General features: G+C 43.6%; 1 protein-coding gene across 7 annotated transcripts in view; it reads left to right on the top strand.

Annotated features, from left to right (window-relative positions):
• Window positions 1-15,409, top strand: part of SLC7A2 (solute carrier family 7 member 2) — a 641,379-nt gene that overhangs the window by 478,868 nt on the left and 147,102 nt on the right. For all 7 annotated transcript variants that reach the window (XM_078678125.1, XM_078678124.1, XM_078678123.1 and 4 more), the window contains 2 exons: window positions 10,574-10,707; window positions 13,657-13,879. In XM_078678125.1, the coding sequence (XP_078534251.1) occupies window positions 10,574-10,707; window positions 13,657-13,879 (357 nt within the window). The remainder of the gene's footprint in view (window positions 1-10,573; window positions 10,708-13,656; window positions 13,880-15,409) is intronic.

The raw sequence follows: 15,409 nt of genomic DNA, 5'->3' as shown, positions 1-15,409 counted from the left end.
AATGTACCAAATTTGTATTCATATTATCTCTGCGCTCAAGCACAATATGCGCACTACTGGTACAGTCCTCACGCATTTACTCCACATGTAGCGGTGGAAGAGGGAGATGCGCACCCGATTCCTCTACACAGCATCCTGTCACACTCCAGCCGGGGATCACCCAACACTGAATACAACACCATTGACTGCATAATCGCAGCCTGGCAGGCCATAGGGCGCTCAGCAGTGAAACTCCCACTGTACGCCCCCATGATCCCCTTAGTGCATCATGCAGCACTATCGTTCATGCAGAAAGCGGGGGCTATGCACTCTGTTCATCAAGCAGGTATAGACAAAATGCAAGATTTGTTCACGAATGGTAAATTGCTCACAATAGAGGAGTTGCAATACATACAAAATAAGACACCACTGTTCATGTTCACATACCACAGACTCTGGGTGGCTGTACAGGCACTCTACCACACCTTTCCTTATGAGCCGCCGACACTACAATCACTGCAGACACTACTAGTAAGTCCCACACGTCACAAAATAATCACAAAGTTATACAGAGTGGTTAGGCACGAAAGTCTTCCAGCCACTGATAGAAGCCTAGCCGTTTGGAATGTGAAGATTCGGCCCCAGCTCACACAGAAAGAATGGGAGTACAGCTGCCAGCCTACAGATGCCCTGACGCCGAATGGCACCCTTCGCATTATTCATTTCAAATATCTACATCAAGTTTACCATACACCAGTTAGGTTGCACAAATATGGTATTAGGCAGTTTGATGCATGCAAGAGGTGCGGGGTGCAGAGATTAGACTTCATACACTTGGCATGGAAATGTCAGCGAGAGCACGAGTTCTGGGTGGAAGTGGTACTTCGGCTGCGAACTATGACTGACACTGCGTTGCAATGTAGCCTACAAGCATGTCTACTATGTTTAGCGCCCCTTCTTAAAGGTACAATTTGCAAGTTTATAAAAATTGCATTGCTTCTTGCAAAGAGGAGGCTGGCAATGAATTGGGAGAGCAGGGCAGTCTCACTGCCCGAGCAATGGATAAAGGGCCTACAGCCTGATTCATGAAGCTAAATTGCACTAGCAAAGGGCAAGATTCTCAGAATCTTGCCTTTTGCGAGTGCACTTTTGGCATTTGGGATTCACAATCCCAAATGCAAAAATCGCTAATGAAGAATTAGCTAATATGCGAGAATTAGCATTTAAGGAATCTCTATTAGAGATTCCTTAAATGCTATTCATGATACTTTCAAAAATTGCGATTTTGCAAATTTGGGCCACTATTTACCGAGAGACCTCTCGGTAAATAGCAAAAACTTAGAAAAATGCTTTTAAAAGCATTTTTCTAAGTTGCATGTTGCACACACACATGTCCTTTGGACATGTGTGTGCGCAACACCTGTTCAAATGTGCATTTTAGGGGTGCTACAGGGTGTCCTTTGGACACCCCTGGCACCCTTAAAATCGCTATCTTATTTGCGAGTAGTAAATTGCTACTCGCAAATAAGGGATACTCCCCATTCATTCCTATGGGCCTTTTGGCCCATAGGAATGAATGGGGAGTTATTCCTTTTTTTGCGAGTAGCAATTTTCTACTCGCAAATAGAGAACATGTAGGAATCGCTATTTATTTAGCAATTCCTACATGAATACCGTTTTGCGTGTCCTCAATAGCGAGTCGCTATGATTCGCTATTAGGGCCACGCAAAACGGCCCGTACATGAATCAGGCTGCTAGTGTATTATAAGGAAACCTGGAACTCTATGCAGAGGAGCTACCAATGACGTCAAGGCCCAAGGACATTTAGGAACCGCTTTTGAACTATTTGAGATTGAGGTATCAGTCTTTGACAGATGGGGGAAATGACTGAGCACCAATCCACGTGGATCTATCACGAAGTGAAATTGTAATGCCAGATGTTGAGGGGCAAACGGGAAATGTAATTTCAGCAAGTCATATGCTGTTTGTTGTTGTTATCTCTGTAGAAGCAAAATATATTTTTTAAAGTATGGTCTTGTTCTGAGTATGGTATGGGAGTGATGTGGCGCAGCGGCCAGAGCAGGTGACTCCGGTGCGCGGGGCTCACGCTTCAATCCCCGATGGCAGCACAGCTCAGCATCATGGAACTCTGGTCAATAGCTCATTTAATCTCCCCATTGGCCGCCAGCGCCTTGAAACCCTTAAGGGGTGATATATTCGTTCTTTACCAATATTAATTATTGTTACTAGGGTTCAGACCCTTGCCGGCCGTGCAGGTATGTATGTATTGTGGAGTAATCTGTATTGTATTAGAACATTTGCCTCGTGCTTCATACCCCTGACAAGGCCCCAAAGTCCGACTTCACGCTTTTTTCCATCTTTGACCGGTTGTTAGTGTTAACCTTTGTTTTAAATGTGTATATGTAGTGCTAATTATATTCCCGCGTTGATTTGGTCTAGGGTTAAATGGTTCATCATGCCTTATGCTCATAGAGGCACAACCATGTACTCAGGGACACTGTTTATTACTAGAAGACTGTATTCAAGCTTTTTCATTTAAGCACTGGGACCCATTTCCAAATAAAACTCCAGAATACAAACAAACCCTTATATTTTTAGCTCTGTTTCCGTTTGCGGTTTGCCCTTTGTCCTTGTCCTTCACTGAACTAACTTTGCCTTTGTGCAGGCAGATGCACTTTAATGTGGTTTTCTCAGAGAAAGAACTTGAGTCTAAGATATATCACACCTCCTTCCTACAATCCAGTTGTCAAACCATCATCTATTGACATTACTTATGTGTGGATGTGATTCATAATCAGCTCTCATTAACACGTTCCAGTAAAATGGCACTTGTGCATATTCCTTGGCCATTTACACTTATGTTAATTAAAGAACAGACCCTTATGCCATAGAACTGGGGACAGCGCGTTGGTGAAAGGCAGACCATCTGCTTGTAGCTGCTGAGTCTCTTCCACTGGAGAGGCCGCCAGCCTGCACTTGAAAAGAGGGGCAGAGATTCCCCTGTAAGAAGGAGCAGTGAGTGACTCCACCCCCTGCATGGGAATGTCTGGGCGTCCATGGAACCCCTTCCCACCCTTTTTAATGTGCAATCAGAATTCTAGATGAGTGAAAGGTGGATTAGCAGAGGCTTCTGTCTCCTCAAGGAAAAGTGTCTCAAATGAAGTGACACAGTAACCAGGTGATGATGGGGTTCAAGCAAGAAAACACTATTGCCGCCGGTGCTTGTTCATGAAGCTGCTGTGATGTGCTCTGAGGGGTCTTATAAGATACATGCTTTGTACAGTCTTTTGAAATAGGTGATGTGTCCAACAGAATTTCTCAACAAGTGCTCACGTCTGTTAACATGTCACCTTTCTTGAAGCACTGTCCTTGGTATTGCAAATTCTGCATGCTTATTTCTGCATGAACTACAGCATAAAGGGTTTCCAAGTTGTACTTTTACTGTCATGAGTTGCTCAATGATAAGCATACCAAGTCACTTCTACGGTACCCGCTGCCTATTGCACTTGTGCACTGGTGCACAAGCCTTATTCCGTGCAAGTGCCCACATGATGTGCTTAACATACGAGCTTCTTCTCCTGTTCCACATGCTCCTCGCCAGGAATATAAATGCAAGAGTGCATTCTCAGATGGTGTACTTCATAGTTTTTGCGTGTTCTTCGTTCCTGCATATCCCCTTTTTAGGTTTCACCTGCAGAGTGCTTGCGCTGTGCTTGTGAAATCTATTGTATTAAATATATCTAAAAGGGGCGCACTTCACATCCCGCCTTCACTTCTTATTGGTCCTTGTGGTTGTCACTTTACTTTTCCTTGTTTCTATTGGTTGTAGGCTTCTATTTCCTGTTCTTCATGTGCAAACATTGCGCTGTTATTTGTACTGTTTTACAGGCAAGAGGGATGGGATGTGGTGGGAGCTTGTGACGCCATTTACCTTTTTGTTCCAATAACAACACTGACTGTTCATCTACCCTTAGCACCTTTTGGCTCTAACGAAGTCAGACTGATTAATACATACGCAGAGTTCCATTTGACGCCCAGTTTACAGGTTTTTACCTTTCTGTGCCCCGTCTGCATGGTACTATGGTCCAGATGTAGGTAAAATAGATTTACCGATTTTTAATTACCGAATTTTACCGATTCGGTAATTAAAAATCGGTAAATCTAAGGGGTGGATATGTAGGTATTCCATATGTGCTGGAATACCGATTCTGAAGAATTCGGTATTTACCGATTCGGTAAATACCGAATCGGTAATGCCCATTCATTCCTATGGGCTTTGAAGCCCATAGGAATGAATGGGCATTACCGATTCGGTATTTACCGAATCGGTAAATACCGATTTGCACAAGGGTGCAGGGGGTGTCACTTTGACACCCTCTGGCCCCCCAAAACAGGCTCGGGTGCCATGTGGCAGGCATACATGCCCTAAGGGCAGGTCTGCCTGTCATATGGCATAGGTGTGCATGCACATGTGGATTTGATGGTAAAATACCGATTCGGTAAGGCTTGTGGGACTCAGAAGAGTCCCACCTACATCTCAGATTTACCGAATCGGTAAAAATACTGATTCGGTATTTTACAGAATCAGTAAATTTACCGATTCTGTAAAATAATGCCCCTACATACCATTTCTGAAATACCGGTCGGTAACGGCCGAAAATACCAATTTTCGGCCGTTACCGACCGACCTACATCTGGCCCTAAATGTACAAAATTTGAAGGCCTTAAAGTTATCTTTCAAAAAGCGCATTATACCGTAAAATGTAGCTATAGCGCATATTTAGCATTTCCAGTGTGCCAACCACACTTCCTGTAAACTTGATAAATGGATAGCACTGCTGTGTATATTTTAAAAAACTTCACACGTTGTTATATTAATGACTAATTAACCTGATTCGCATGTCAGGTCAACGAGTGAAATTGCTGCATACAGACGAGCATACATTCCTGCAGACAAGGGTTGGGCTTGAGCACAGTAAATGTTTTTTGTACAGGCTGCTGCTTTCAACAACCTGCTGTATTTTTGCTCCTTAACACATTTTGAGAAATGAAGGTGTGTACAACACAAGCTTCTCTTTAAAATACATGTTTCCTGTACACAATGTAATGCCTATTTAAATCATTTATTTCTGTGGCATTAGAATGTTGGCATCACTATAATCCTCACTTGCACAAATTAAGCACTGATTAGGCTCCTGCACAGCGCTTTCTGTTATGTCACCCAGACCCCCTCTGGGCTCTCAGTTATGTCACCCAACCTCCCTCCCGCTCTTCTCCTCCCATTCTAAGTTATGTCACCCAGCCCCGCACTCCTCCGGCTCTATATTTTGTTACCCAGCCCCCGCACTCCTCCCATTCAATGCTATGTCACCCAACCCCGCACTCCTCCCATTCTATGATATGCCACTCACCCCCGCACTCCTCCCATTCTATGCTATGTCACCCACCCCCCGCACTCCTCCCGTTTTATGATATGCCACTCACCCCCGCACTCCTCTCATTCTATGCTATGCCACCCAACCCTTGCACTCCTCCCATTCTGCGTTGTCATCCAACCCCGCACTCTTCCCATTCTATGATATTCCATCCACCCCCCCACTCCTCCCATTTTGCGTTGTCACCCAGCCCCGCACTCCTCCCACTCTTCATTATGTTACCCAGCTCCCGCACTCCTCCCATTCTATGCTATGCCACCCAACCCCCGCACTCCTCCCATTCTATGTTATGTCACCCAGCCCCCCTGCACTCCTCTCGTTCTACATTATGTTACCCAGTGCGCCACCCTCCTCCCGCTCCCCGTTATGTTACCCAGTGCGCCCCCTCTCTGTTATGTTTCACACCCTCCTCCCTCATGTTGCTTGTTACACTTGTGAGCACTGCCTGGATAGAGGTCGCAGCTCATTCGACACCCACATATAGCAAAAAGCAACAGAAAGGTGACTAGTCAACCTTTGCAATGGGCATTTCACGTTAGGGGAGAGGTGTGGCGCCGCGACCAGGGCGACTGACGCTGGAATCTGATGCTGGAATCTGGGGATCACGGTTCGATCCCCGGCTCCGGTGGCAGATTAGCCCAGCACCATGTGACTCTGGGCAATAGCTTGCTTAATCTTCCCGACGGCCCCCAGCGCCTAGAGACCCTAATGGGTGATTGTTCGCGCTTTACAAATGTGGATTATTATTATCACTGCGTTTTCAGTAACATTTGAAGCGTTTGGCTAGAAACATTTTTTGGTTGTTGTTAAAGGCTGCAGATTATGCATCTGATGATGGATTATTTAGCAAATGCAGATAATCCATAATTGTGTGAAAAACGTAGTTACTGCGCATATTGCCTTTCTCAAAAAACAAGTCATAAAACCTTTACATAGTTTCTGCAACTTATATTGAACAAATGCTCCCCAAGCTGAAATATACAACCCCAAAAAATTATTAATAATCACATATGTGAAATCTAATGCATTTACCAATGCTTGTTCTTGTACTGTTTGTGCTCCCTGTGGGCAGATTACTCGTTCTTTTGAAATGCTTTCTTGATGCAGTCTTTATCGTATTTCAGTGAGCGCTCTACAGTTTCACACTCTTCATTTCCCTAATGTGTCCATCCTGTACATTCATGTGACCCCATCCTCCAGTGTTGCAGGTTTTACAGGTTTACACTCTTCTTCTTGAGTGTATGTTCTGCATATTTTCACATTTTCATTCTCATCCTGTAGGGTGCATTCTTAACTATTGCTTGCTCTTCACCCTCCTGTAGAACGAGTCTTCATTTTTAATACACAACTAATGCTTCTGCAGTATGTGTTCACAAGTGTGTGTTCTTCTTCCCCCATAGTCTAGTCCCAAGTACAGTGCTTACTCCTGTCAAGCGCTTTCATCCTTCATATTAGAATGCCTATTTTTTTTCTTTTCTGTAGAGTACACTTGGGCAGCAATAACACTAGAAATGTGCTATCCCCCATCCCTTTCCTACAAAAGCCTCCCATATACAGCCCAATCACTGCCTCCCCAACCCAGTGCCCTAAGCACATCCCTCTTTTAGAAAACATGTGTCCTGCTGTGGTTCACGGTCTTCGATCACAATGACTTGCTTTTCAGCTGCGGTTTACACTTCTTGTCCCCAGTGACACACTTGCCCCACTAAAGTAACCTTACTTCATGCTTTTTTGTCATGTCTACAAGATAGTGCAAGGTCTCTATTTGAGAAAGCACTATTTTGAATATATAGGAAGTTGCTCTTTTCTTATTTCCATAATCTTTTTTAATTCTGTTCAGAGTTTCCAGAGTGAAATGTATTTTTAACATATGGCATTTATTAACATTGATAACATTGATTTCAATGTACAGTTATGAGGTGCCATACGATATGTATTTGCTTTTTTCACTTTTTTCTAAACTATACTTTACAAAGCCAACATCTCGATACTCATATTAGAAAGGCGAGACCGATTGATTTTATTAACGTTTGTTTCATTAATGAAAATGTTATGAGTGAGTTGTACTGCAAACATAGAAAATGCAATGATTGTACTGTTGTAACTTAATACCTTCAGGTAACACAAGAATCTCAGTAACAACCACATTATTACACAAAGGTATCCTACATGGTACACAAATTTGTGACCTACACATTAAATCCTACGTTTTGCAGAAGGCAGGTTAACCTAGGAATTACACATGCATCTCTCCAACATGTGCATTAAGCACCAGAGGTATCTTAATAGAATGTGTTGCATGCAAATAGATCTCTGCAGCAAGTGGCTTGAGTTCCAATGCAGTGTGATGTACATGATACTCCACACATAGAATCTAGCCCACTCATACAGGCGCACATTACACACACAAACTGAGGAAGCACTTTTACATTTAGGCTAGACTTGATGGTTTTTTGCCAGTTTTTTTATTCCTCCTAAGGATTGTCTTCAGGATTAGGCCTTTGAGTAATCTTAATTATGCCAGAATAATCAAAGTAATTTTGGGAATTCTGATTAACTCTTTGATGCAGACTTACCAATAATAACGCAATTACAGCTGTTCAGGTAATTAACAGTAGTTTAGGGAAAACATCCTACCCAAAAGCACAATTAGCGAGCAAGAGAGGCGGCTCGCGCTGATGCTTATTTTCTGTTGCATTTAGTACTATTTTCTGTGTGCAAAATGTGTCCTTGCTTCCATTTGTTTTGCACTTAGGGCCATATGTATCAAGATACCCATTTGCCATTCTCAAATAGCGATTTTTAAGAAATCGCTATTTGAGAATCGCACATGGCTATGTATGTACAAAATCGCATTTATTTTGAGATTCCTTAGAATTCCTTAATTGAGATTAGCAAAATGCGAATCGCAATTAAGGAATACTTTCCGATTCATTTCTATGGGCCAGGAAGCCGATAGGAATGAATGGGAAGTTATTCTCAATTTGCGATTCGCAATTTGCTAATCGCAAATTGAGAATATTTTCAAGGGTGCAGGGGTGTCCAAAGGACACCCTGTTGCACCCCTGAAATATGCATGGGTGCACATGTGGCGCACATACATGCCCTAAGGGCATGTATGTGCATCACATGGCACTTTGAAAAAAAGGAAAAATTTGCATTTTTTAAGGAATTCGCAACTTACCACCAACTAGAAGTTGGTGGTAATTTGCGATTCCTTAAGGGCATTTTGCTAATTTTTTGCTACATACATTGCATTTAAGGAATCGCAAAATTTGTGATTCCTTAAATGCAATTGCAAATTAAGGAATCGCAAATGTTGTGATTCCTTATTTTGCACCAGTTTTGCTTCATACATTCCATTTAGCAAATTCGGATTGGCAAAGGCCGAAATTCTGCGAATTTCGGCCTTTGCGATTGCGAATTTGCATGGTACATTTGGCCCTTAGAAACTAGGGCTAGATGCTGGGAGTAAGGTGGGGGGAACCCCTACCCCATGTTCACAATAAGTAAGTGCAATTTGCTGCTTGCATTCACTATCTTCTGTTGAATTTAGCACTATTTCTTAGTGCAAAATGTATCCTCGCTTCTATTTTGGACATGAGGGGGCATTTTTGGGACTAGAAAATAGTGTTAAATTCACACTTACTCCTTTTGCGTAGTTCTGCTTAATTGTGCAGAGTGTTTAGTTAATTCCACATGATTACGCTTCACAAAATTTCGCTAGTTGCGCCCACCCCTGCTCAGGATTAGGTGTAAGGGAAGAGAAGAATGTAAGGCAACCTACAGTGTACCTGCTTACTCCTGGAGATGTTCTGAATGCTCTGACATGTAGATATCACTGAAAAGAAAAGCTTTATAGGATCTTGGTGGACTGGCCGTTAGGAACTTATTCTAACTGGGCTGGTTTTTGGGGAGGTGATACCGCAGCGGGAGCCTTATTACTGCCCTATTCTGAGTTCTGCACCTTGAGGTAGGGGGACAGGGGAAAATGAGTATCTCCTCGACTCTCATTATGGATAAGAGGCCCATTTTCTTTGCTCGAATTTGGGCCCTTGTCAACCCTGGTTTTGTCACTGAAATGCTTCTCAAGGGATTAGTTATTTAGGGAGCATGTCGGGTCACTTTACTCTTTTTTCCTCAGACTGAAGGGCCAGCAACAAAGTTTGCAACAAACTAACACTGCAGTAGCACTATTATCAAATCTGTCTTGCGACGGCCAGCCTGACATACGCACTTTAAACCTCTCCAGCCGAGCTGTCTTAGAAAGCTGGCTGGAGAGCAGGCACAGGCCTCTAGTGCCTGTAGGAACACCAGGGCCGGACTGGTTGTAGCAGGCAGCAGGCGTTTTCCTGGTGTGCCGCCAGGGTGGAGGCCGGTTTTCGACCCCTGGTGGCCGTTTTTGTTACCGGGGCATAGCTGCAACAGCGGCCCCCTGTAACAAAAGCAGCTACAGTGTTTTCCACACGCACCCTCAAACCCTCCGTAACTCCCCACCCACAGGGCCAGTTTGCATTCCCAGACCGGCCCTGAGGAACACTGAGCCAGCCCACTCCAACCAATCCTGGCGCTTCTTTCATGTTGGTTAACAGCATAAGAGCTGGTTCTGGATTGGTTAGGGGAGTTGGCTGAGTGATCCTTTGCTGCTGAACTGCAGGACTGGAGAGGGCTAGAGTAGGTAAGTATATTTTTCTTTCTTTTTATTAAGTATACTGTTTAATTCGTTTTTACACACCGTGAGAAACTCACACTGCCTTCAGCCTCAACTCGGTAGCTCTTTATTGTGACCTGGGATGAACACTGTTTATAACGGGCCAAAAGTGAGAGCTTTGGTGTTGCATCAGTGCCCGCCTGATCGCCCCACTACTTAAGAAAGGAATCAGCCGCCATTGCATGCCAGCGATGCCACATCTATTTCCAGTACTTCCTCCTAACCTTCACTCGCATGCAAGTGTTACTATTTAGACATTCTGGGGCACATCCAGCTCTAAGGATGGACTTGACACACTAGTTTCATTATGGTTTTTAAAGTATGTGGAATTGTAAAACACTGCACTGCTGAAGACAGACAGAGCCTCCAGGAGTGATATAGTTTGTTTGTCTTGTAATGTCTCTTTTGTGTTTATTTTGTTTTCTAGAAATCCATTAGTATCCAACGTAACCAGTTCATATGGAGTTGGTGGTTTTATGCCTTATGGGTTTGCAGGAACCTTGGCTGGGGCAGCGACCTGCTTTTATGCCTTTGTTGGATTTGATTGTATTGCAACAACTGGTAAGAAAAAAATACCAATTGTGCTTATTTACACGTATGTAAAATGACAATGCTGGTTCTACATATGTCAAGATTAAGTCAGTGCTAACGCCCCAACAGGCATTGATAGACCGCCTGTAAAGCAGCAGTGTTGTACCATTGCTGGCACTGGGCAACAAAAAGTCACTTCATCTATAGAAGCTTAAATGGTTGCACCCATGTCATCAAGAGGGGTGAGGGGGGTACAGGTTTGAGTGCTTGCACCTGAGAGTAAGTCAAATGTAGGCCCCATGTAACTGATGGTTCCTGACCTGTTGTGTTCAGCCTGTGTGACCCACTATTGTAGGATCGGTGTAGCTCACAGAACAGAAATTAGTTTATAGTAAGGAGAGGCCATCTTGCCAAAAGGTGCTACGTGATTATTCAATAATACATGATGATGAAACAGTGTTTTCGACCTGATGTGGACTTTATGTTTTCTACCCTTTCTTGGTTTGATTTAAACACAGCACACAATGCATTTTACCTGAGGATTTTCTACATGCTTGGCGAAAATACAGAAGATGAAGGAAGTACTCAGAGATGTACTCAGAGAACCCGTTTTACTCGAGAGATTCTGCTGTTTGGGCTTTATGTGTGGGAGCTCAGCTACAGCTCACAGCTACAAGGCCTTACTCCCAGAGCCTGACTGGCCGCTATCCCCCAATGCCACAGCCCGGCATTCTCTGGAGCAAAGTCATTCTGTCATAACTTCAAATACCTAATTTTACTATAGCAACCTTGAAGTCAACCTACAAGCAGCCTTTCCTCCACCCGAGGGGAGAGTTATCCTCAAGGGTTCCGTTAGGTTCTTTGCAGAAAATATGCACCATCGTTGTAGGGTGGCAAATGGATTGATGACATCATGAAGTCAAGTTTCACTTGAGCAACTTCACTGTCATTCATGGCAAAACTTTCTTTTACATTTTTCTCCCATTCAGTAGTGAGATTATTTTCAGATCCCAGCTTTGTTCCTGCAGTACCTTACGCCTAGAAGCATCTTCATTGTCTCTTGCACACTGAATTGTTTATAGCATCTGTCCATGTTTCTACTTTCAAGCACCTTGTTCACCAAAGTTATTAATGCACAAGCAAAATAAATGCCACCTTTAAAGGATTCAGCCTAATTAACTTAGGCTTCCAGGCAACCATTAGCCATCCCCTATGCTTTTTACTCTGGATACAGTTTTCAGAGTTAGTGCTAAAGCCTGGCTAACCTTAGGGCGCTTTATTGTTTGCAACCTGCTAGCTTAAAATCTGATTTCCTTCTTATTAGTCTTAACTACTGAAAGTTGATCCTCGATAGCAATCTTTTCTCATAAAATTGGGACCATAGATCTAAGGGTAAGGAAAATACTGGCAGCAGTAAATCCAGTGCTCTGTAGTTCATAGCCTCCTTGATAATGTGCATGGGTGCCCACCAGTAATATGTTTGCTTCTTTTAAACTAATAATATGTCAATTTGTGAGAACAAGGTGTGAAGAACACACAAGTCTTGTAGAGGGTACTACATGGGAACGTATGCATGAGACTATTGTTCGTATTCATTATATACCTGGAAGATCTCTTGACAGCAATTCCTTAAACCCATCTCTCACTGTCCCCCCTCCCAGCCTGTGCCTAACCCTCACTCACCTCTCTCTAAATCCTGCCCAGCCTGCACCTAACCCTCACCCATCTCTCGCTGCACTCCTCCCAGCATGTGCCTACACCTCACCCTTCTCTCTCTGCACCCTTTCCAACCTGCATCTAACCCTCACCCATCTCTCTCTGCACCACTCTCTGCCTGTACCTCTCCATACTCATTCCGCTCCATTTCCGGGATTCTCCCTGCCCGGACGTTATCCTGCCCACATCTCTCCCAGCTTACATGGTGGCCACACCTCTCACAACCAGTACCTCTCTCTAGCTGTAACGCTCCCTAACCATGACTCCCTGCATCTCCCAGCCCATACATCTCCCGGCCCATACATCCCCCGGCCTGCACCCAGTCTGCACTCTCCCAGCCCTCAATCCTTTCCATTTACGCCACTTGCTGCCCACACTTCTTCTTGCCATACCTCTCTCTGCCCTAGTCTCTCAATGCCTGCATCACTCAAAGCCTACACCAGGACCCAGTCCTTACCTTCCCACCCACAGTTTTCCCTGTCTTCCCTGTGCTCACATTTTTCTTCTCCACCCTTCTCCCTTTTCCGCCTCTTCCTTACTATTTCTTTCCATATCTCCCATCCTACACATCTCCATAATCACACCTCTCCCAGCCTGCAACGGTTCTTGCTCATATTTCTTCTTGGGTGTAGATCTTTTTGGCCATACATATTTGTTCACAGTTCTGCATGGATGCATTATTTAGGCCCCAGCATTGGAAAACCTAATAGGTCTGACTTATGACTGAAAATGAAAGCCAAACGTATTGGATTTGCCAGTGTCAGAAGTGTTGTACATACTTGTTTCACGGTCCGTCAATATTAACAAAGGAGTTGCAGCTCCAAAAAACATGTTTTCAATGTACCGTTGCTCTTTGTGTGGCCATACTTCTTCTTGTGATTTGAAAAGGAGGAGGTAAAGGTTCTGATACAATCAACTAAACCCGGCCTATTTTTTGATAGATCATTTATTTTACTGCTGTCGGTATCCTTTTGATACCTTTACACCCTTATTTGAATTATTGTGTGTTAATATCTGTGAATAAAGGCTTTCTTGAAATGATGTGTTCATTCTAATGAAGGAATATGTTTTTTTACTAAAGACACAATCAGCATTTGCCAAGATTCCTTAATTGATCTCCACCTAAACCCATTTTTTGCTTGTAGGAAGTCAACATACAGAAAATGCAGCATTATATTTGGCTCACAGTAGGCCCTAAAGTTGGCATTCTGTGTAATGTTACTGCCCTATGCCCTACAAATGCTTTCTCTTTTTCTTCCATAGGTGAAGAAGTACGCAATCCTCAAAAAGCCATACCAATTGGAATTGTGGTTTCCTTGCTTGTCTGCTTCATGGCTTATTTTGGGGTGTCTGCTGCTTTGACTCTTATGATGCCATACTATCTACTAGATGAAAAGAGCCCACTTCCAGTGGCGTTTGAATATGTTGGATGGGGTCCAGCAAAGTACGTTGTCGCTGTGGGATCCCTCTGTGCTCTCTCGACAAGGTAAGATGATTAAACACAAAAGGCTTCCAAAGCTCATTGTGAAAAGGGCTTTAGCGAGAGAAGTTACATGATAACATTGTACTATTCCCAGAAGGTTTCTCCACCACGCACATAGGTACTCTTTCTCAGTTAGGGTCATTTGGCACACACATGTGGCTGTCCCTCACACTACCTTCCTGCAGAGTTTGGGTTCTAGATCAAATTTGTTATTCTTGAGCCTCAGACACCAGTTTGAAATAAAAACGGCCAGAATGTGTGTTCTCGTCCATCCTTCGTACCATTAGAAGTAAGCCAGGAGTGTATCTGGATCGCTACAGCTACTCAGGACAAAGCCCAGAGAACCATACAAGTAAGAAACACCTATTTAGAGCAAAATCTTTCTGTAATGTGCCCCAACCTTTTTCCCGGACTAAAAGTGCGTGTCATTGTCATTAGTCCAGATTAGAGGCGCTATTCCTATTTTATCAATACTCTGAATTTGTGTTGTCAGATTTCCTATGAAGTTATTTTTGCCACCTTCTTCTTGTATGCCTTTTCATTGGCCAAGGAGGTGCCTGAAAACTCAACCTCTTCCTCTAATATTTTTAAAAAAAAATCTTTTTACTGAACAAGCTCAAGGGACAGTACATTCTTAAGAAAATATGCATGCACATCACTAGGTCGATTCGAGACATTAATACCTCGTCAGAGATGGGAGGACTATTCTGTCTTCTAAGGCATAAAAAGAGAAATACTATCACAAAAGTCATCATTAGAAGCAGAAAGTGAGTTAACACAAAGGGCTTATCATACCTTACATATTTGATAAATCTATGGTGTACGTCCCGTATCCCATTATGTCTTCCTGTACTTGCGCCTTGGTGCCCATATCTTCTCCCATTTCTTGGCACACCCCCTAGTTTTATACACAGTCTCTGCTCGCTGGCACCAATCTAAATCTCTCTCCCCCCCAGTCACTAACTTTGGGGTTGGGGTTGGGGCACATCCCAGCACCTGGCGATATTTAGTTTTGCGACATATCTGGATCTATCTGTCTCTCGCCTGATCATTAAAAGGAGCCATTTGGCGTCCATTGGGACACTTTTGCCATTATTAGGGTGACTCTTTGCCAAAACTGGGTAACCTTGGAGCATTCCCATAAGATATGAAAAAAGGAGCTCCCCTGCTGGCAGCCCCTGGTGCAGAAAGCTGTTTGTGCCCTCCTCCATTTGTATAGTAGTGTGCGTGGGTAGTAGGAGTGATGCAGTATCTTGAGCTGTATCAACCTAAATCTTGTGCGGATTTTAATTTACCTGGAGTTCTGCAGTGCCTCTATACATTCCTCATTATCTATATTGCCTAGGTTGTCGATCCAGGCAGCACGGAGGGCCAAAAGGGGGTCTGGCATATTGTGTATGAGTTTACAATATATTGTTGAGGCCGCCTTTTTAAGCATGTGTTCCGCAGGAGCCTATCTTCCAAGTAGGAATGGTCAGGAAGGACCGTGCCCCGCTGTATGTGTCTCTGTAGGGCTTGTGTGAATCTCAGATA

Source organism: Lissotriton helveticus, chromosome 2_2, assembly GCF_964261635.1.
Source record: "Lissotriton helveticus chromosome 2_2, aLisHel1.1, whole genome shotgun sequence".
Taxonomy (NCBI): domain Eukaryota; kingdom Metazoa; phylum Chordata; class Amphibia; order Caudata; family Salamandridae; genus Lissotriton; species Lissotriton helveticus.
This window is presented reverse-complemented; position numbering and strand designations above follow the sequence as displayed.